Below are 24,588 nucleotides of genomic sequence, written 5' to 3'. Positions count from 1 at the left end.
GAGAAATCCAAGAGGAAGACCTCTAAGGCTAAGGAACTTGTGGTGGCACCCACCCCACCCCAACCTTCCAGCTCCACGTCTGAGGATGAGGTGGAGATCCTGGCGTCTGCTGAGGACCTTGATCTCACCAGTCCCACAGACACCATGGATAGCACTTGCACAGGTGCCAATTGGTGGCAGCAGGTGACCCAGTGGCGTAATCTGCCTCCCCAGTCCCTTCGTGCCTTTCTCAGCCATGGACAATATCATCCTCCAGTGGAACTGCAGTGGTTTCTTCCACCATCTTGCTGAGCTCCGACAACTTCTCAGCCTTCACCCTTTCTTCTGCATTGCTCTTCAAGAAACTTGGTTTCCAGCAATGTGAACCCCTGCCCTCCATGGCTATCGGGGTATTAGAGGAACCAGGCAGCTTATGAAAGGGTATCTGGTGGCGTCTGCTTCTACATCCTTCACTCCCTTCACAGCAAGTCTGTCCTCCTACAAACACCTTTTGAGGCTGTCACTGTTTGGGTGTGGACGCCACAGGCTGTTACTGTATGCAGTCTGTATCTTCCACCGGATGGTGATGTCCCGCAGCATGTCCTGGCTGTGCTGATAGCCCAATTGCCGCCCCCTTTTCTGTTACTGGGCATCTTCAACGCCCATAACCCTCTGTGGGGTGGATCAGTGGCAACAGGCTGAGGCACCACCATTGAGCATGTATTGGCACAGCTCGACCTTTTCCCTTTAAATGATGGTGACTTCACGCATTTCAGTGTGGCGCATGGGATGTACTTGGCAATCGACCTTTCGATTTGCAGCCCTAGTCTCTTACCGTATGTCCAATGTAGGGTGCAAGACGACTTATGCGATAGCGACCACTTTCTGATCTTTCTATCACTGCCACAGCTTCACTCTTCTTGGCACATCTGCAGATGGGCTATGAATAAGGCTGACTGGGACTTGTTCTCCTCCGTTGTCGCTATTGAGTCTCTTTCCAACGACGCCATTGATGCGGTGGTTCACTCCATCACCAGCGGCATCATTATTGCTACAGAATCTGCTATTCCCTGTTCTTCTGGGTTCCCTCAGAGGAGGACTGTGCCTTGGTGGTCACCTGAGATTGCTGAGGCGATTAGAGATCGCAGGCGGGCACTCCAGTGTCACAAGCGACATCCCTCATTACCACACCTCATCGCCTTTAAACGACTCCGTGCGCAGGCCTGCTGCTTCATTTGGCAACACAAGCAGGAGTGCTGGGAACGGTATGTCTCCACCATTGGCCTATGTACCTCTTCATTGCAGGTTTGGGCCAAGATTCACCGACTCTATGGCTATCGGACCCCCATCAGTGTCCCTGCGCTTTCACTGAATGGAGCAGTTTGTAATGACCCCGACACAATTTCCAACAGCTTAGCAGAGCATTTTGCTCAGAGTTCCGCTTCTGCGAATTACCCACTGGCCTTCCGCTCCATTGAAGAGCGGCCGGAATGTTGGAGCCTTTCATTTCACACGCGCCATCCTGAATCCTACAATGTTCCATTCAGTGAGTGGGAATTCAGAAGTGCCCTAGCCACTTGCCCTGATACAGCTTCTGGGCCAGATCGCATCCACTGTCAGATGCCCAAACACCTCTCAGTGGACTGCCAACGACGCCTCCTCGACCTTTACAACAGTATCTGGGGCAAGGGTGAGTTTCTGTCGCAATGACGGGAAAGCATCGTTATCCCCATTTTGAAACCTGGCAATAAGCGACTGGAGGTGGACAACTACCGCCCCATTAGCCTCACCAACGTTCTTTGTAAGTTGATCGAACACATGGTGAGCCGGCGGTTGAGTTGGGTGCTCGAGTCTCGGGGCCTTCTGGCTCCATCTCAGGGTGGGTTCCGTAAGGGCTGCTCTGCCACCGACAATCTGGTGAGCCTGGAGTCAGCCATCCGTATGGCCTTTGCCCGCCGCCAGCACCTCATCGCTGTCTTTTTTGACATGCAGAAGGCTTACGATACCACATGGCGACATCACATCCTCTCTATGCTTTGTGGTTGGAGTCTTCGGGGTCCGCTGCCGATTTTCATAAGAAATTTTCTGTCGCATCGTACCTTCCGCGTGCAAGTTGCGGCCTCCCATAGTTCCCCCCAAGTTCAGGAGAACGGGGTACCACGGGGATCTTTCTTAAGTGTCTGCCTGTTTTTAATCGCAATTAATGGGCTTGTTGTGGTGGTGGGAACGTCTGTCCCAACTTCCTTGTATGCTGACGAATTCTGCCTCTACTATAGCTCCATTGGCATTGCAGCTGCTGAACGTCAGCTGCAGGGCGCTATCCGCAAGGCACAGTCTTGGGCTGTAGTGCATGGCTTCCAGTTTTCAGCTGCCAAGATCTGTGTTATGTTTTTCTGCCATCAACGCACAGTTCATCCTGAGCCACGGCTTTATCTTGCCGGCGAACTTCTTGCTGTGGTGGAGACATATCAGTTTTTGGTTGTGGCTTTTGATGCCCGGTTGACTTGGCTCCCTCATATTCGGCAGCTTTAACAGATATGTTGGCGGCATCTTAATGCTCTGCGTTGCTTGAGCCACACCAGCTGGGGTGCTAACCCGTCTACCCTCTTATGGTTCTACCAGGCGTTAATTCAGTGCCGTCTGGATTATGGGAGCCTGGCTTATGGTTCAGCATCCCCTTCTGTGTTGTGGGTGCTGGACCCCATCCATCACAGCGGGATCTGACTTGCCACTGGAGCTTTCCGGACCAGCCCTGTGAACAGCATACTTGTGGAGGCAGATGTCCCTCCACTGTGATTACAGTGCCAACGTTTACTGGCCACTTATGCTACACACATTTGTAGCTTGCCTGGGCAGCCCAACTATCGTCTCCTGTTTCCTCAATCTGTCATCCATCTCCCAGAACGTTGACCCCGGTCGGGTTGTACGATTGCAGTTCGCGTCAGAGAGCTTCTCTCTGGGCTTGGGGTTTTCCCTCTTCCACCTCTTTTCCAGGCCCCTCTGCGAACACCCCCATGGTGTGTGCCCCACCCATGCCTTCGGCTCAAATTGGTACAGGTCCTGAAGAACTCAGTCCCTCCTGAGGCCTTCTGCCGCCGCTTTCTTTCCATCCTTGCCACATATCAGGGCTCTGGCGTTGTCTACTCTGGTGGTTCAATGGTTGCTGGTCATGTCGGTTATGCTCTCACTCTAGGGTACCATTATGAACAACACTCATTGCCGGCTGGCTGCAGCGTTTTCACTGCTGAGCTTGTCACCATCTTTCATGCCCTAGAGTATATCTGCTCCTGCTCATGGCTGGTCTTCGTGTTTTACGTCGCGGTTGGAGCAGATCTCCACCTTGGCTCCTCCGGAGATCCAAACTTATTTTAGATTTGACTAATTTTAAGAAAGCTGGCACACCAGATTTTACGTTCCAATCTCTGTTTTTTAACATTTTAGATGTGCATCACGGTTTCACTGTCATTTATACTGATGGCTCCAAACAGGAGACTTTCCTTGGCTGTTCTGTGGTGTTCCCTGATCATGTTACCCGGATTCGCCTCCCTGCTGAATATACCGTTTTCGCAGCGGAGCTCCACGCGATCCTGACGGCACTGGAGCAGATGCATCGTGTTCGAGGCGATCGTTTTCTTCTCTGCTCCAATTCTCTTAGTGCCTTACAGTCACTGCAGAACCTGTACCCGACTGAAGAGATGGTCCAGCTGATACATGACCAACTGTACTTGCTCCAACGGCGGGGTAAAGAGGTATCCTTCTGCTGGGTGCCTGGTCATGTCGGCATATGGGGCAATGAACAGGCTGATCGGGCTGCCAAGGAGGCCTGCAGAGAGCAGGATGTGGTCCAGTGTCCCATCCCCTTGCAGTCAGTCGTCGCTGCACTCCACAGGAAGTGCATGGAGTTGTGGGAGGACAAATGGCTGGCGGTGACGGCCAATAAACTGCGGTCGGTAAAGTCGACCACTCGGCCGTGGCATTCCTCCTGCCGGCTGCTCAGGCGGGAAGAGGTGGCGCTCACATGTCTTCGGATCGGGCACTGTCCTCTGACACATAGCTATTTATTACGGCGGGAGGATCCTCCGTTTTGTGATGCTTGTGGTGTGCACATCTCTGTCCGGCACATTTTAACAGACTGCGTTTTATACCGTGATGCAAGGGCAGAAGCACAAGTTGATGGGGATCTGCCCTGTGTTTTAGCTAACGATGAGACGTGTGTGTCTAGGGTTTTTAAGTTTTGTGATGTGTCTGGACTCTGGCCTAAACTTTTAGGCTGGCGGTTTTAGTGTATTGCAGAGTGGCTGACTCCTCCCTTTTTTCCTTGCGGTCAGCCAGCCACTTCCATCTGCTCCATTGTTCTAGCTCCCTCTACCTTTTTCTTCCTGTGTTGTCCATGTTTTACTGCTGACGCCCTGCTTCATCCCACGCTTCGGTGAGGGTGAGCACATATTTTTCCATGATTGTTCCCCAAGTTTTATGTTCCGTTTGATGCAAATTTTCTGAGTTTCTTTCTTGACCCCCCGTCTCACTATGATACTGAAGACCTTGCTGTCGTGCGCCCACAAACCCCTTCTACTACTACTACTGCTCCTGCTCAGGTGAGTCCTTCGTTATCTCTAGTGACTCCCTGAGCGGTTTATGGGTTATCGACCAGTGTTTCCCTTGCTCTTGTCTGATGATGGCTATCCACGAGTTCCTCCATACTCTTGCCCATTGCGGCCGCTCTGTGGTCTTTGTGTGGACACCAGGTCATGTCGGCATCCCAGGAAGAATGTGTTGACATGCTGGCCAAACAGGCTGTAGGTGCACCAGCCTTATCGATTGGCCTTTTGGAGAATGACCTCAGATCCGTTTTGTGGCAGAAGTTACTTTGCACCTGGGGGTGAAGAATGGCGCTCCCTGCCTTCGCCCCACAGACTTCGGGTCATCGAGGAGGCTACCGGTGCATGGCGCTCCTCCTTGCGGGTCTCTCACAAGGAGTCTGTTTTACTCTGCAGGCTGCGCATTGGACACACCCGGATGACGCACAGCCACTTATTGTGCTGTGAGGACCCACCTCTATGTCACTGCGGATCCGCTTTGATGGTGGTCCACATTTTGTTGGCCTGTCCCCTTTTAACTGCACTCAGGCAGATGTTTGCACTGCCTGATATGCTCCCTGCACTTTTAACAGATGACACTGCCACGGCAGGCTTAGTTTTGCATTTTATTCATGCCGGGGGCTTTTATCACTTGATCTAAGTGTTTGTCTTTATTTTGTGTTGAGTCTGGCCTTTGGCCTACGATTTTAGACTGAGGTTTTTAGTGTGTTTCTTGGTGGTTGGCTTTTCCTTTTTTGTCTCTATGGTCGGCCAACCGCTGTCACACTCTGTGTGATTTTAATTCCATTTGTCTGGTCTTTGTTTGAGTCTTTCTTGTCCTGTGTCGTCTCATGTCATCTCCATTGTTCATTTTTATTCTTTGTGGATGTTTGAAGGTTTTGAAAAAAGAGACCGATGGCCCTAGCAGTCTGGTCCCTTCAATCCCACAAACCAACCAACCACCAAAGAGTTGGATCACACTGTATTCATTATATCATAACAGACTCCATAAAGAGGGTGTCTCACAATCAGAAAGGCTGCAGTGAGATGGTGCTGAATCATTCATGTATGAAACACTGTGTCATTCCTATGCCAGGTAGTTCTCTATAGGCCTCAAGGGAAGCCTGAATATTATTCAATTCATAGGCACACAAAACCAACTCACCATTGACGTCTTCACAGATTGTGCACCTATCTCGTAGCACTACAGAAAGCCCTTAAGTTCTGATAAATTAATAAATTGGACATTTAAGAAACATTTAATCACTGCACTTGTCATTTGGGCAGCTCAGTGTCAGTTCAGGAAGTATGTAGGGTTGAGAACACTTCTTGTAGCATCCGTTTTGAGTAAAATCCAGGCTCTGCAGCAAAGAGGTACATGACAGAGAAAGTTCTTGCCCTAGGATGCTTACAGCTCACAAAGCAGTTTTTGCCAGATTATGTGCCATCTGCTATAATGCGTGATCATCTGCTAGGGCAGACGAGTGGTAGGCACAAATGCATAGTAGCATGTCACCACACAGCTATCTCCATCCCCCATACAAGAAGGAGAGAGCAGGCTGACGAATGCTGTGGATGTTCATGGGATGGCAGTGCGGTGTTGGTGGAGCCAGGTCTACTGGTGATGGTAGAGGTGGTAGCATGGTATGTGACAACATCCATGACATCACTTTTTGAGCCAGGCATGCTAACAACACCCCCCGTACTTCTGGGATGCAGTGTGGTGACGCATAGCAGTTGATGGGCACAGTCAGGCATTCCATGGTGTGGGGGCAGGGCCTGGCAGCAGACATGGCAGGGTGCTAGTGCTCAGGCATGTTAGGCATGGAGGGCAACTCACAGTGCACCGTGAGTGTGTGACATATTGGACACTATCCTGTGACAGCGCCATAAGAACCTGCTGCTGCTTCATCTTGTTGATAGAGTGGGGCACACATTGCAGTAGGGGTATGTGATGGTGTTGCAGGGGTGATGATAGGTGTATTGGTGTCAAAAGTGTGGGGTTGGTGTCTCTCAACTTCAGCGAGGAGCCAGATGGTGGGTCTGTTGGTGGGCACAAAGTAACAGGTGTCATGCGTGGCTATGCTAGGGCAAGGAAGTGGTGGAAACGGTAGGTGGAATCTGCCCTTGGGTCCCAAGCACTGCAGTGTCAGGTGGGGTGCTGTTATCACTGTTTGGTGCCAACTCGAATTTGATCGTTGGTGGCACATGAGGGCGTGGAAGGATAAGCATATATCCAGCTTCAGCTAACTGTTTGAGACTGTGGTGGCCACACTCAAGAGGTTTACAGAAAAGGTTCTTTTCCCCTTACTTGAGCACAAGATGTGAGCTTGAATCCTGTGGTTAGAGCAGTGGCTGGCTGGCATCCACTTGGAGCATGACAAGCACTGGAGGTCCCAGAGCACAGAGGACTTGTACTCACTACAGCACTGAGGGGGCACTGAGTGCAGGCACTCCTTGCAGTTGTGCAGCTTTTTATTGAGGGCCAGGTGCAGGTGGTAGTTGGCAGCGGCTGTGGCTTGATGAAGCCTTCTGAATGGCAAGCATCTGCCCATACATGATCTCAGTAGCAGACACACCCAGTTTGATTTTGTGGGCCACCCACAAGCCTAGGAGAACTAGTGGCAGGGCAGAAGACGAAGTTGCAGCATGATGGGTAAGGGCAGCTTTTAGGGTCTCTCACATGCCATTAGTGGCAGGGTGGAAACTAGTTGTAAAATGGAAAAGTGTACCACATGTTATAGTGAGTATGTTAAACAGGTAATATGTGAATTTCCACCCACCGTCTGTCATCACATTGGGGTCACCAATGTGGGAATTTGTTCCTTGCTGAACACAACATCCAGGTACAGTAGTATTACTAGGCAAGCAGTGTAGATGGGAACAGTAAACTGTGGAAGCCTGTCATGGAAGAATGTCCAGATTTGAACAGTTCCTTTATTTGAACATTAATAATGCACAGTCAGTTGCACAAACTCACAAAAATGTCTAGAAACACAGAAACCTTGAGCCAGGTGGTATACTAGCATATATCATGAGTACACACAGTCCGTCGGAAAGATCAGTTAACGTAGTCTCTTTAGATTACATGAAAGGACATCATTGCAGTACACCATATGTAACTAATTTAATACAAGGATTGAAACACTGTGCAACACACAAATACTGGACTTACATAGGTAACTTGAGCATATCTAACATTATAAAAATGAACAAGACAAAAATGTATACAATTTACAAATTGAGAATGTAGTGACTAATCTAGTACCATCACAAAAACAGCTGCATGGCACAATAATGAACTTGTGATCCATTAGTGAATTAATCTAATGTTGTTTGGATTTTGTCTCTAATGGCTGCAAGCATGTTGCTGCAGCAGATTGCCTAGTTCACAAAGATATTGGATTACACTGCACTCACTATATCATAACGGACTCCATGTATTGGCAGTTACACAATCAGAAAGGCCACACTGATGCGGTGCTGAATGAGTCATGCATGAAATATCATGTAAGTCCTATGCCAACCATAGACATCAACAGAAGCCTGAATTCCGTTAATAACCACACAAAATTGACTCACCTTTCTATTGCTTTGAGTATGAAGTGACAACATATTATTGCATTAACAATAGTAATCACAAAATAACAGTTAATATAACAATGAAAATTATCAGTTTTTGAAAATATAATGTAACTGGATAGATAGAAAAATCTACTCACCAAGCAGCAGCAGGAAAACACCAGTAAAGGTTAAGGTAGAGATTAAGGAAATTTGCAGGCTTTTGGAGCTATTGGCGCTCCTTCTTCTGGAAGTAAGGTTGAAGGGAATGGAAGAGGGATAAAGGACTGGTGAGGTTTATGAAATGAGGAAAGTTTGGAAAAGACCCAGAACTCCGGGATAGTGGAGACTTGCCAGACAGAACGAAAAGGAAAGACTCTTTTGAAATTTCCTTCTGGGTACATGCACAAATTTGACAGATGGGATGAGAGGGTAAACCTTGCTTTATTGAGGGAGGAGGTAACTGAAATTGTAACAACTGCAATCCATGCAATAGGTGCACACCATGTCTTCGGAACGGCCACTGGGTACAGTTGTTGCCAACGACTGGGACACCATGTGCATGAGAACTGAATGATGAGTGCTGTATTGCGTGTTGTGTTAAAGCATCAGTGGATGCAAACTCTGTCTCACGTTCCATTCTAGGATCAGTCCCATTTACGTAGACATAAATTGTATGTGCCTCTGCCTTGTACAACAAGATACCATTGTGTTCTTGGCATTCTGTCAGCACACATGTCCAGCAACAAACAGCTTGGATTCTGTCTGCAAATAATTCAGAGTGTTCAGCAAGTGTTTTTCTCAATATGGATAACTTATTCTAATAAAAACTAACACTTCTTTTGCCTGTGAAACATTCCACCAACCTTTGTGTAAGTATTTTAAAAGAGGAAGCCTACCTATTTGAATCTACTGATTCAACACAGCTTCTGGCATCATCAGACAATTTAAGTTGAGTAATATTCAATTAAAAATCACATGACTTTGTGCAATATCTAATAAGGGTTCATATCTAATAAGGGTGCATGACTTAGTTGCAACACATACCTGTCATCAGACGCAGCATACTTGAACTACAGCTACCCATTCTCAGTCTGTTAAGCTAATCTGCCCTTACCTATGATGCAGCTGTGCTCAGACTATGCTGCCATACATTTATTTAGTTTTCATCCTTGGATCAGTTTTGGTATAGATGTTGGATATGACAGTATATACATGGGTGTGTTACAAAGTATTTGGTATTTACATAATAGCATAGATATATACAATTTTTTCAGACATTTGTAAAAGAGATTAAGAGTTTAAACCATACAAATAAAATTACATGTATCATACAGAGTTAAAAAGAATACAGACAATAGTGCTTACATACAGTGACAGAACGATGTCTTTATATTATATACGGTTAGTTTCCAAAAGATTCTCTTATTTAAGAATTTTGTATACTTGCATCTAAAAAACTCTTTTACACTGTTACACTTTCATCTAAGAATTCCTTAGCACTGTAACAAGAAGCTGAGACCAGATGACCTTCTACCTTTTTTTTATTTTTTAAGCAGACAGTGGTTTTGAGTTCTTGATACTACTTGGAAGTTTGTTATATAATATACAACCAGCTATTTTAGGTTCTTTTTCACTTAACTTAAGTCTGTTTGAATATATGTGATAATTGCCTTTACACCTATTACCGTTGTTATGTATATTTTTGTTCATCAAAGCTGTAGAGTTTATTTTTAGGTATATAATTGTTTCATAAAATTACAGAGCTGCCACTATCAGTATTTGCAATTCTTCAAATTTATTTCTGCAGGACTTTCTTCATGACAGGTTTCCAATGCACTTTATCACTTTCTTTTGAAGTTTAAGTAATCTGCTTACATGTATATTAACTGCACTACCCCACAAAGGTATACAGTAAAAGATATGTGGATACATTAGAGCATATACATTTTTAGCAAAGTGCCAAGATCAAAAGTTTGTGACATTTCTCTCATGAGAAATATATTTATGCTAATTTTGGAGCATATTTTATCTATATGAATCTCCCATGCCATGAGACTTGCTGCAGTAAACTTTTGAAATGCTGGAGTCCTCAAGCTTGATATCAAGATCATCTGCTTTGACTGCCCTATTTGCTTGTATTCTTGTGTACGAGGTCTGTTTAAAAAATCATGGATCTTTGTCCACAATATTTTTCTGTGCTTCTCTTTTACTTATTGTGCATGGTCTCCTTCAAAATACTCTCCTCCACAATTGATACACCAGTCCCAGTGCCATTTCCACTTCAGCAAGCAGTCTTGGTACGGCTCTTGCTGGACCACGTGAAGTGCCGTCTGCAAATTTTCTTTTATCCTGTCTATCGTCACAAATCTTCACCCTTTCCATGGGATTTTCAACTTTATAAATAAAAAATAAATAAGTATGTAGGAGCCAGGTACGGAGAGTATGGAGGACGAGGCAGCACAGTGATTTAGTTTTTTGTGCAATAGTCATGACTCCCAAATGAATGAGCGGGTGCGTTATCATGATGCAAGAGCCATGAATTGTCTTGCCAAAATTGCAGGCCGTTTCTTACTCACATTCCCTTGCAGGCATCGCAACATGTCCCAATAACACCATTGGTTAACCGTCTGTCCCTGGGGCATGAATTCATGATGAACTAATCCTTGAAAATCAAAGAAAACTGTCAGCATGGCTTTGACATTTAATTGACCTGATGAGCTTTTTTTGGCCTTGAGAACCTTTCAAAACCCTGTGTGAATACTGAACATTGATCAAGTATCATAACCAAAGACCCTTGTCTTATCACAAGTTATGATTCTCTTAAGGGACATCTCATTCTCATTTGTGCTATCCAAAAGCTCTTCACAGGTTGCAAGGCGAAGGTCTTTCTGGTCTTGACTTATGAGCCATGAGACGAATTTTGCATCAACAGAATGCATTCCAAGATGCTGTGTTAGGATTTCATGGCATGATCCAACTAAAATGTTACATTCTTCTGCAGTCTCTCAGACAGTCAGTCTTTGACTGGCAAGCACAATTTCATTGACATTCATGGCATGAGCAGAATAGAAGGAGTGAGCCATGAGGAAACTTTTCAGTTTAGACTTAAAAGTGTTTGGGCTACTGCTAAGGTTTTTGAGATCTTGTGGTAGCTTATTGAAAATGGATGCAGCAGAATACTGCACTCCTTTGTGCACAAGAGTCAAGGAAGTGCATTCCACATGCAGATTTGATTTCTGCCTAGTATTAACTGAGTGAAAGCTGCTAACTGTTGGGAATAAGTTAATATTGCTAACAACAAATGACATTAAAGAAAATATATACTGTGAGGGCAATGTCAAAATTCCCAGACTATTGAATAGGGGTCGACAAGAGGTTTTCGAACTTACACCACACATAGCTCAAACAGCCCATTTTTGAGCCAAAAATACCATTTTTGAATCAGAATAATTACCCCAAAAAATAATACCATATGACATAAGCGTATGGAAATATGCGAAGTAGACTACTTTTCATGTTGAAATGTCACTTATTTCAGATACTGTTCTAATGGTAAATAAAGCAGCATTTAGTTTCTGAACAAGATCCTGAACATGGGCTTTCCACAACAGCTTACTATCTATCTGAATGCCTAGGAACTTGAACTGTTCCGTCTCACTTATAATATGCCCATTCTGTCTGATCAAAATATCGGTTATTGTTGAATTGTGAGTTAGAAACTGTAAAAACTGAGTCTTACTGTGATTTAAGATCAAATTATTTTCCACAAGCCACGAACTTATTTCACAAACTACATTAATTGATAATGTTTCAATATTACACACAAGATCTTTCACTACCAAGCTGGTGTCATCAGCAAACAGAAATATTTTTGAATCACCTGTAATACTAGAACGCATATCATTTATATAAACAAGAAACAGCAGTGGCCCCAGCACCGATCCTTGGGGAACGCCCCACTTAACAGTGCCCCATTGGGACTGAACATTACTACTACTCTCAATATTGCAGAGAATTACCTTCTGTTTTCTGTTCTTAAAGTAAGAGGCAAACCAATTGTAAGCTACTCCCTGTACTCCATAATGGTTCAACTTCTGCAGTAATATTTTGTGGTCAACACAGTCAAAAGCCTTCGTTAAATCAAAGAAAACACCTAACGTTCGCAACCTTTTATTTAATCCGTCCAAAACCTCACAGAGAAAAGAGAATATAGCATTTTCAGTTGTTAAGCCATTTCTAAAACCAAACTGTACATTTGACAGCAAATTATGTGAATTTAAATGCTCCAGTAACCTTGTATACACACCCCTCTCGATAACTTTAGCAAACACCGATGGCATAGAAATAGGTCTATAATTGTCAACATTATCCCTGTCTCCCTTTTTATAAAGTGGCTTTACTACCGAGTACTTTAATCGGTCAGGAAACCGACCACTCCTAAAGGAAAAGTTACAGATATGGCTAAGTACTGGGCTAACATACATAGAACAATACTTCAGTATTCTGCTAGATACCCCATCATATCTATGAGAGTTCTTGGTCTTTAGTGATTTAATTATTAACTCAATCTCCCTCTTGTCAGTATCATGGAGGAGCATTTCAAGTAACAGTCTCGGAACACTTTTTTCTACGAGCGCTATATGATTCCCTGTTGGGACTAGGTTTCTATTTAGTTCACCTGCTATATTCAGAAAGTGATTGTTAAATATTGTACATATATGCGACTTATCAGTAACACGGACATTCCCACTACGCACTGATTCTGTATCCTCGACCTGTCTCTGCAGACCAGCCACTTCCTTTACGACTGACCATATGGTTTTAATTTTATCCTGAGACTTAGCTATTCTATCTGCATACCACATACTTTTTGCCTTCCTAATAACTTTTTTAAGCACCTTACAATATTGTCTGTAATGGGCTGCTGCATTTAGATTGTGACTGTTTCTAACGTTTCAATATAATTGCCACTTCGTTCTACAAGATATTCTTATCCCTTTAGTCAGCCTCCCAGGCTGCCTGTTTGTGCTAGTACCCTGTTTTGAACATTCTAACAGAAAGCAACTTTCAAAGAACATGAGAAAAGTCTTGAGGAAAGCATTATATTTATCGTCTACTGTATCAGCACTATAAACATCTTGCCACTCTTGTTCCTTGATAAGGTTTACAAAGATCTCTACAGCAACTGGATCAGCTTTCCTAAAAAGTTGATAACTATATTTAACATGTGTTGCAACACAAAAATCTTTTAGAGTTAAAATTTGTGCATCATGATCTGAAAGGCCATTCACCTTTTTGCTAATAGAGTGCCCTTCTAGTAATGAGGAATGAACAAAAATATTGTCTATGGTTGTTCTACTGTTCCCTTGCACTCTCGTTGGAAAGAATACGGTTTGCATAAGATTATATGAATTAAGGAGGTCTACCAGCATCCTTTTCCTTGCACAATCACTTATGCAATTAATATTGAAGTCACCACATATAACTAACTTTTTGTATTTCCTATAAAGTGAACCAAGAACCTCCTCTAGCTTTAGCAAAAATGTTGTGAAATCGGAGTCTGGGGATCTATAAATAACAACAGTAAGAAGTTTAGCTCCACTAAATTTAACCACACCTGCACAACATTCAAACACCTTTTCAGTGCAGTACTTTGAAACATCAATTGACTCAAATTGGATACCGTTTTTCACATACATGGCTACTCCCCCACGCCACAAAGAGCTCCTAGAAAAGCTGCCAGCCAACCTGTATCCTGGTAAGGAAGCCTCTGAATTATCTCCTTAGTTATGAAGTGTTCAGATATACCAATAATTTCCGAGTCAACATCTATAAGCTGTTCACTAACTTGGTAGACAACGAAGGGCATCCTCAATGAAGGTCATCTTTAACTTCTGCCTGGACACTTTTAAATCATATGTGCAACACCAGATACAGCTTAAGCACTCATCACCATAGACTTCTTGCAACATTTGGTGTATCTCTGTAAAGGTTTTCTTGAGTTTCACACAAAATTTATTGGAGACATGTTGCTTTTCTAACTCTGCCACCTCGAAATTTGCAAACTGTGTGACATTATGTTCTACTCAATACAGCACTGAACAGTAATTAATAGACATATAACAGTGAAAATTCTGGCAGTTACACATTAAAAAGATGTGTGTGCAGGGATGCCAGCAGCATTTCGCTCCAACACATCACTGACGCGAAATTATGAATGTTCTGAAATTTTTTGAACAGATCTCGCAAATTGTTTTACTTCCCTTTATGAAAAGGTTGCACCCCCCCCCCCCCTCCAAATATTTGTATGCCTCAGGCATCTCTAAACATGTCCTGATTTCAAGGTCCTTTGCAGATTTGCTTGTGTTTAATAGAGTAGTGTTACCAGCATACGTGATCACTAATTCAGTTACAGGTTCTGGCACGTCATTTACAATTGAACCATGCATGTATACAACAACACTGTATAAGGGATTGGTACACCATTAAAGAAAAAATAAACTAATCTGGTAAAATCAAAAATATTATCAAGGCCCTTTGACCTCCAGTTAAGTTGGAATATATATGTTACAATGTTTGTGCAAAGTTGATATTAGCCCTCATCAGAATTCAGAGAGCTTGCGAGACTGAAACTAATTCCAGCCTACAACAGAGTTCCACATGCCATGTTAGCTACTCACACATGCCAGTGCAATCACTTTGCTGCTCTGCCACGTGGGACTTAGACATGAATTGTGGATATTTCGGAATCTTCTGGCAGTAAGTCACATGATTTCTTCAAGACAAACTACCCCACTGTCATGACCAAATGGCCATCATCAATAATCTGTACCAACATTGAGCCAGTACACAACTAGACAATTAGCATCATCCAACTTACTGGCATTTGGTTCAGCAAACTGTATGCTGTCCCATAAGCTTTGTTTAATTCACCTAACTCCATGCAGATACTGCCACCAGCAAAAATGTGCTTTGAAACACCAACTAAAAGCACTGCCCGCATGACTGTTTGCATTCAGACTTGTTGTTGTTGTTGTGGCCTTCAGTCCTGAGACTGGTTTGATGCAGCTCTCCATGCTACTCTATCCTGTTCAAGCTTCTTCATCTCCCAGTACCTACTGCAACCTACATCCTTCTGAATCTGGTTAGTCTATTCATCTGTTGGTCTCCCTCTATGATTTTTATCCACCACACTGCCCTCCAATACTAAATTGGTGAGCCCTTGATGCCCCAGAAGATGTCATACCAACCGATCCCTTCTTCTAGTCAAGTTGTGCCACAAATTCCTCTTCTCCCCAATTCATATTCAATACCCCCTCATTAGTTATGTGATCTACCCATCTAATCTTCAGCATTCTTCTGTAGCACCACATTACAAAAGCTTCTATTCTCTTCTTGGACAAACAATTTATTGTCCATGTTTCACTTCCATTATTGGCTACACTCCATACAAATACTTTCAGAAACGACTTCCTGACTCTTAAATCTATACTCGATGTTAACAAATTTCTCTTCTACAGAAACGCTTTCCTAGCCATTGCCAGTATACATTTTATGTCCTCTCTACTTTGACCATCATCAGTTATTTTGCTCCCCAAATAGCAAAACTCCTTTACTGCTTTAAGTGTCTCATTTCCTAATCTAATTCCCTCAGCATCACCCGACTTAATTTGACTACATTCCATTATCCTCATTTTGCTTTTGTTGATGTTCATCTTTTATCCTCCTTTCATTCACCGTCCATTCCGCTCAACTGCTCTTCCAAGTCCTTTGCTGTCTCTGACAGAATTACAATGTCATCGGTGAACCTCAAAGTTTTTATTTCTTCTCCATGGATTTTAATACCTACTTCAAATTTTTCTTTTGTTTCATTTACTGCTTGCTCAATATACAGATTGAATAACATCGGGGATAGGCTACAACCCTGTCTCACTCCCTTCCCAACAACTGCTTCCCTTTCATACCGCTCAATTCTTGTAACTGCCACCTGGTTTCTGTACAAATTGTAAATAGCCTTTCACTCCCTGTATTTTACCCCTGCCACCTTCAGAATTTTAAAGAGAGTATTCCAGTCAACATAGTCAAAAGCTTTCTCTAAGTCTACAAATGCTAGAAACGTAGGTTTGCCTTTCCTTAATCTATATTCTAGGATAAGTTGTAGGGTCAGTATTGCCTCACGTGTTCCAATATTTCTACAGAATCCAAACTGATCTTCCCTGAGGTCAGCTTCTACCAGTTTTTCCATTCGTCTGTAAAGAATTTGCATTATTATTTTGCAGTCGTGACTTATTAAACTGATAGTTCGGTAATTTTCACATCTGTCAACACCTGCTTTCTTTGGGATTGGAATTATTATATTCTTCTTGACGTCTGAGGGTATTTCGCCTGTCTCATACATCTTGCTCACCAGATGGTAGAGTTTTGTCAGGACTGGCTCTCCCAAGGCCATCAGTAGTTCCAATGGAATGTTATCTACTCTTGAGGCCTTGTTTCGACTCAGGTCTTTCAGTGCTCTGTCAAAGTCTTCACGCAGTATCATATCTCCCATTTCATCTTCATCTACATCCTCTTCCATTTCCATAATATTGTCCTCAAGTACATCGCCCTTGTATAGACCCTCTATATACTCCTTCCACCTTTCTACTTTCCCTTCCTTGTTTAGAACTGGATTTCATCTGAGCTGTTGATATTCATACAAGTGGTTCTCTTTGCTCCAAAGGTCTCTTCAATTTTCCTGTAGGCAGTATCTATCTTACCCCTCGTGAGATAAGCCTCTACATCCTTACATTTTTCCTCTAGCCATCCCTGCTTAGCCATTTTGCACTTCCTGTCGATATCATTTTTGAGACGTTTGTATTCCTTTTTGCCTGCCTCATTTACTGCATTTTTATATTTTCTCCTTTCATCAGTTAAATTCAATATTTCTTCTGTTACCCAAGGATTTCTATTAGCTCTTGTCTTTTTACCTACTTGATCCTCTGCTGCCTTCACTCCTTCATCCCCCAAAGCTACTCATTCTTCTTCTACTGTATTTCTTTCCCCCATTCCTGCCAATTGTTCCCTTATGCTCTCCCTGAAACTCTGTACAACCTCTGGTTCTTTCAGTTTATCCAGGTCTCATCTCCTTAAATTCCCATCGTTTTGCAGTTTCTTCAGTTTTAATCTACAGTTCATAACCAATAGATTGTGGTCAGAATCCACATCTGCCACTGGAAATGTCTTACAATTTAAAACCTGGTTCCTAAATATCTGTCTTACCATTATATAATCTATCTGAAACCTGTCAGTATCTTCAGGCTTCTTCCATGTATACAACCTTCTTTACATTTTACAACCTTCTTTACGTTTTACATTAAGTAGTACAAAGAATAATACATTCAAAATTGTACATAAAATGTACGAAGAATAATACTTGGTCATACAAGACACAGTAATACAACTTTTTATACATGTATACTAACAGTATTGTAACTGCATAGTCTGTTTGCCCTCAGGCTTTACTTTTGTCTTCCCAATGATAATGAAATACACATGTTTCATACATAGCACTCACCAAATATATTGGATACTTCTGCACAAGATGCAATTCGGTGTCGCTTATACAGTTATCATAATCACGGGGATCAGCTTACATTAGATAGCTTTGCATGAAGTCGAATTTTTAAAGGCTGCAGTTCGTTATTGCAACTGGATAACCACAGTCATATATATATAACTACTTAAACCCCTGTTGTCACAAAGCGCAATTGATAGCGTATAAACTTGTCATGCAGATGATCATGAGTTTGAATCTCATCAGAACTAGCAATTTTTTTTATTTCAAAATATAATCAAAAGATTTCATTACTTTTTATATTCAGTTAATTGGTTTGGATGTAATTTTTCAAAATTTCTATTTCTTTGCCATGTCGTTTTCATCATTGTATTGACTTTTCTACTTACTCTAATTTTTCTTCCTATCATTCTTTTTCCAATAGGTATGTGCTTATATCACCTATGATGCAATCAAGTGCCAATGAGGGCTGCATGTTGTTTGGTATCATGACAGCTCATGTAGCCAGTATGAGGATAGTTTCAGATAATCAATGAAAGCGAGAAGTACAGTTTGCTTTTAGCAATGAATTTTTTTGATCTTGAGTTTGCTCATGTATGTTAGCTTTAACCACTGTGAACAAAGCAATTGTGATTTTAGTTCTGCTGCAGATCACTGATCGCCTTTTTCGTGGATACATAGCACATCATGAGGTTGTGGTTACCTTAGGACATGAGTTCAATTAATTGGGCTACAAAGTGATTCATCTGCTGTAGTTCAATCATTGGTCTCTTAAAATTAGCTGTCGACAAAGCAACTCGCATTTCCGGCATGCCTCACAATGGCCAGTTCCAAAATTTCTCCGTGATACACATGAATAACATTTGTGAAGTGACCCACTGTGTTTGTGGCTTTGTGTGTCACCTATAACAGAACAGTAGCCAGCAGCTGATGGGGCAACACTGTAGCGGCAAGTGACAGATTTCAACTATCAAGTACTTTTAATCAGACTATAATAAAGTTAAATTTGACATACTCTCCTCAAAATGAGATATTACTAGATAATATAGGCAGCTAAATAACCAAACTTCAGTTATTTAAATCATTTCTCCCATGTATTATCCGTAATTCATAGAACTCTACTAGTGAACAGTTTTTTGTTATTGCACATATAATTAATTAGGTATCTTTCCTATATAGTTGACTTAAAGAGTTTCTTGCACCTATTATACATATTGCTTCACCTTCTAACCATTTTCTTTTGACTTTCCTGCAATAATGGGAATTCCTTGGTGGAATATAAGTAATTTAAGGTGTGAAGATAACTTACTCAACACATAGTAGAGAGGCTGAGTTGTTAGTATGCACAAAAACAAGATTACTTTCTTTAAGTCTTGTTTATGTGCCTGTCAGTGACTGGTACCTTTCTCATTAATTTTTAAGTTAATTTTTTACAAATTGAGATAATGCAAAAAATGAATACTGACAAATAGAAATGAACTGTGTCTTATTTAATTGCAGGCATGTCTTGGAAGTCAGCAACAGTTACCAGCATGGTATAAGAGTAATGTGGAGCCCATTACCATACAGACTACCCCAGCACCATTTGCTTGGATTCAGGGCCTCATCATGATATTTTATTTTGTACCAAGTTTTATAATTCTTGCATTTGGTTTAGTATTTTGTCCAAATGCAGAATGGATGATGGATTTGTCACTTCTTGTTGCTGGAGCTACATCACAGGTACTGTTACTTAACTATTAACTAATATTCAAATACAGGAAGTTTTAATATATTAAATAAAATTATATGTAGACAGAATGATTGTACTAGTACACCCTAAGGCCAACGATGATGCACCATGAAGGAATTATTTAAATGGGATGAAAATTGGTAGATGTTATGTACATGTAATGACACAGAAAAAATTGGGTGATTTATTCAAGAGAAAGAGCTTTACAAATTGAACAAGTCACATTGGTCCACTTAGGGCCTTATGCAAGCACTTATTCAGCTCGGCACTGATTAATGGAGTTGTCAGATGCCCCCTGAAGATACCATGCTAAATTCTGTCCAATTTGCAATTTAGATCATCAGTATCTCCAGCTGGTTGGAGGGCTCTGCCCAGAATGCTCCAAACATTCTCAATTGTGGAGAAGAGACCCAGCAACCTTGCTAGCCAAGGAGCAGTTTGGCAAGCATGAAGACAAGCAGTATAAAATCTCGCCATGTGCAGGCGAGCATTATCTTGTTGACATTGTAACGAAACTGTGGTATTGGTATTGGAATTGCGGCAAAAATTCTGACATTGAAAGAGATTATTTGATTTAAACAAAAAACCTCAAAAGTTTGTTGTTACAGTTATCTTCCATAGACATCAAGAATGTGTGATCATGGGGGCATTTTATTGATCACTTTGGCCTCCACCACTCAAAGATAACTTTGAGACAAATGCATATGTTTACTGCTAGAACAGTTTCCAAACATAACACTTTAGTAATTAGTTCTGCAATGACACATATGTGGTTCAGTTCATTATTTATATGTATTTTAGTTTGGTGTAACTCGGAGTAATCTGCTTCTTGCCACTGCTGCTGCTGAAGCAGTCGTTGTCCTGGTCCATTTCATCTGCTAATTGGATCAAGTTACATGAATTTCATGAAATAATCCAGGTACCAAGTCGATTCATAGTGGTTTATTTATGATAAGTTGCACCAGTTCTTCTTAGTGGGAACCGAACTTCTCTGAGCCTTGTGCTCCTCCTATTTATACATTTTTAATAATGAAGACAACAGAACTACAGTACAAATTTATAAAATTAACAGTTAAAAGTTTAACATTATTATGAGTAACTATCCACAAAACGTTGTGTATTTTTTGTCGAAACTGGTGCATACAATATAAAAGATTTTTACATAATATATATATATCATATTATATAAAATACTGAAAAACAACAATGCTGACCTAATTTTTCTTAATTATGGCTTCATTAGTGAACGCAAAATATTGCGAACATAAATTGGACAAACATGTCATACAAGTAAACAACTGAAATAATTAATTTTATGAAATTTAATGTATTACATGAAATTGCATGTTAGATACAATTGGAATTACAAAACTTTCAATGAATTGCCTCTTCAGACAGTATTGAAAAAGGAATGTAAAACAAGGGGTTGTTTTATTTCAATAATCCCCAAAGAGGTTTGGGTATCTGCGTGGGCCAAAGCTCTTCTTTAGAAATAAAAAGGTTTGCTTTCAAACAAGAGTTTTTCAGGCATCGCTTTACAATTGATCTGAAACTTCCAATCTGCATCAGGTCCCAAACTATTGATAGATAAAGACATATACATAAGAAAAGGCATATACATATGAAAAGATCAGATGTCATAAAAAATATTAGAAATTACATAATTGGATTAACATTTTAAGTAATTATTTTATAATATTCATAAGAATAGTTGCTTTATCATGTATTAGTCATACTCATTGGGATAATTTGTCTTTGGCGAAAGGGTGACAAAATATTTGTATGTGGCTCTCCAGCAGGGATATGACTTCCTCAAATCCTGCCCTGAAATAAGATCCATCCTTCATGAAATCCTCCCCACTCCACCAAGAGTGTCTTTCCGCCGTCCACCTAACCTTCGTAACCTCTTAGTTCATCCCTATGAAATCCCCAAACCACCTTCCCTACCCTCTGGCTCCTACCCTTGTAACTGCCCCCGGTGTAAAACCTGTCCCATGCACCCTCCCACCACCACCTACTCCAGTCCTGTAAACCAGAAGGCATACCCGATCAAAGGCAGAGCCACGTGTGAAAGCACCCACGTGATTTACCAACTGACCTGCCTACACTGTGAAGCCTTCTATGTGGGAATGACCAGCAACAAACTGTCCATTCGCATGAATGGACACAGGCAGACAGTGTTTGTTGGTAATGAGGATCACCCTGTGGCTAAACATGCCTTGGTGCATGGCCAGCACATCTTGGCACAGTGTTACACCGTCCGGGTTATCTGGATACTTCCCACGAACACCAACCTGTCAGAACTCCGGAGATGGGAACTTGCCCTTCAGTATATCCTCTCTTCGCGTTACCCACCAGGCCTCAACCTCCGCTAATTTCAATTTGCCGCCGCTCATACCTCACCTGTCATTCAACAACATCTTTGCCTCTGTACTGCCTCAACTGACATCTCTGCCCAAACTCTTTACCTTTACAAATGTCTGCTTGTCTCTCTCTCTCTCTCTCTCTCTCTCTCTCTCTCTCTCTCTCTCTCTCTCTCTGTGTGTGTGTGTGTGTGTGTGTGTGTGTGTGTGGGCGCGCGCGCGCGCGCGAGTGTATACCTGTCCTTTTTTCCCCCTAAGGTAAGTCTTTCCGCTCCCGGGATTGGAATGACTCCTTACCCTCTCCCTTAAAACCCACATTCTTTCGTCTTTCCCTCTCCTTCCCTCTTTCCTGACGAAGCAACCGTTTGTTGCGAAAGCTTGAATTTTGTGTGTATGTTTGTGTTTGTTTGTGTGTCTTGACCTGCCAGCGCTTTTGTTTGGTAAGTCTCATCATCTTTGTTTATATATATATATATATGGTGTTACAAAAAGGTATGGCCAAACTTTCAGGAAACATTCCTCACACACAAAGAAAGAAAATATGTTTTGTGGACATGTGTCCGGAAAAGCTTACTTTACATGTTAGAGCTCATTTTATTACTTCTCTTCAAATCACATTAATCATGGAATGGAAACACACAGCAACAGAACGTACCAGCGTGACTTCAAACACTTTGTTACAGGAAATGTTCAAAATGTCCTCCGTTAGCGAGGATACATGCATCCACCCTCCGTCGCATGGAATCCCTGATGCGCTGATGCAGCCCTGGAGAATGGCGTATTGTATCACAGCCGTCCACAATATGAGCACGAAGAGTCTCTACATTTGGTACCAGGGTTGCATAGACAAGAGCTTTCAAATGCCCCCATAAATGAAAGTCAACAAGAGGTTTGAGGTCAGGAGAGTGTGGAGGCCATGGAATTGGTCTGCCTCTACCAATCCATCGGTCACCAAATCTGTTGTTGAGAAGCGTACGAACACTTCGACTGAAATGTGCAGGAGCTCCATCGTGCATGAACCACATGTTGTGTCGTACTTGTAAAGGCACATGTTCTAGCAGCACAGGTAGAGTATCCCGTATGAAATCATGATAACGTGCTCCATTGTGGGTAGGTGGAAGAACATGGGGCCCAATCAAGACATCACCTACAATGCCTGCCCAAACGTTCACAGAAAATCTGTGTTGATGACATGATTGCACAATTGCGTGCGGATTCTCGTCAGCCCACACATGTTGATTGTGAAAAGGAAGTACAGTACATACTGACAAAACTAAAGTGAGTTGTAACATGGAAATTAAGCGTTTCCGAACACATGTCCACATATATATAAAAAAACAAAGATGATGTGACTTACCAAACAAAAGCGCTGGCAGGTCGATAGACACACAAACAAACACAAACATACACACAAAATTCAAGCTTTCGCAACCCAAGGTTGCTTCATCAGGAAAGAGGGAAGGAGAGGGAAAGACGAAAGGATGTGGGTTTTAAGGGAGAGGGTAACGAGTCATTCCAATCCCAGGAGTGGAAAGACTTACCTTAGGAGAAGAAAAGGACAGGTATACACTCGCGCACACACACACATATCCATCAGCACATATACAGACACAGGCAGACATATGTAAAGGCAAAGAGGTTGGTTAGAGTTTCAGTTCTGTATGATAGGTCAAACAGCCATCAGGGTGCATGTATGTTGTTCATATTTAATGTTGTAACCAGACCTAGTAGGCTATGTAAGGAGTGGTAACATTACCAGATACTGAGCTATCACGGTGAAGGGCATTAAGATGCAATGACTCCTGTGACAACATTATCACCACCGGACAATGTTTAAAAGGGGCGTGATTGTGATTTTTCATTTGCCTGTCTGGGCAAATCATGCAGTATCCTGATTCATGGGGCATTCAGATGTGACGGTGGCCCAGTGTCAGAATTTATGGGAACTTGAGGACAACAGTTTTCATCGTCAATGTTCTGGTCAACCTATTCTGACTGCCACAAGGGAGGATCATCATATTGTGTGCTAAGTACAATGTAACCATTTCACATCTGTGCCTGCCTTGCAAGAACAAGTAATGGACTCTACAATGCTCTGTGTGGCCCTGCACCTTGGTTGGAGACTAGCTTCTGCTGGATTGGGGAATTACTATCCCATGCGTAGGCTGTCATTAACACCACAACACAAGTGGCTGCTTTTTGAGTGGTGCTGTGACCAGAGCATAGAATGCTGATCAATGATGTCTAATTGTGTTCAGCAATAAATTGAGGTTCTGCACTATGCCAAATGACCATTGTTGGGGAGTGTGATGGCGACATGGGGAGAGGTCTCATTCTTCCAGTGTTTTGGAGACGCACAACAGTATTACTCCTGGGGTGATGGCGTGGAAAGGCATGGGGTATGACTTCAGGTCACGGCTGATATTGACTGGGGGAACACTGATGGCACTGTGGTATGGTGCACATATCCTGAGTCTATTTGTATTATCTGTCATGTGACAAGATAATGCTTATCTACACATGGCTCATGTGGCTATGAACTGACTGTGTGATGTTGAAGTACTCCCATGTCTGCGCAAATCTCCACATTTGTCCCTAATGGAACGTATGTAAGACATATTCTGACTCAGTGGTGGTACCCAGACCCAGTACATGAAGGATCAGTTTAGGGTGAGCCTGCCTCAGGAAAGGATACATTCATTTTGTGACACCTTTGCAAACTAAATCAGTGCATTCCTCCAAGCCAGGGGGAGTGCAGCATCATACTAAGTGGGCTCATATCTGTAATCACTGATATAACATTACATGTACTCTTAACCT

General features: G+C 42.3%; 1 protein-coding gene across 2 annotated transcripts in view; it reads left to right on the top strand.

Moving 5' to 3' along the window:
- The window catches only part of LOC126177140 (transmembrane 6 superfamily member 1-like), a 197,969-nt gene that overhangs the window by 138,035 nt on the left and 35,346 nt on the right, over positions 1–24,588 (top strand). For both annotated transcript variants that reach the window (XM_049924411.1, XM_049924410.1), the window contains exon 5: positions 19,174–19,395. In XM_049924411.1, coding sequence (XP_049780368.1) covers positions 19,174–19,395 — 222 coding nt within the window. The remainder of the gene's footprint in view (positions 1–19,173; positions 19,396–24,588) is intronic.

Source organism: Schistocerca cancellata, chromosome 3 (assembly GCF_023864275.1).
Source record: "Schistocerca cancellata isolate TAMUIC-IGC-003103 chromosome 3, iqSchCanc2.1, whole genome shotgun sequence".
Classification (NCBI taxonomy): Eukaryota; Metazoa; Arthropoda; class Insecta; order Orthoptera; family Acrididae; genus Schistocerca; species Schistocerca cancellata.
This window is presented reverse-complemented; position numbering and strand designations above follow the sequence as displayed.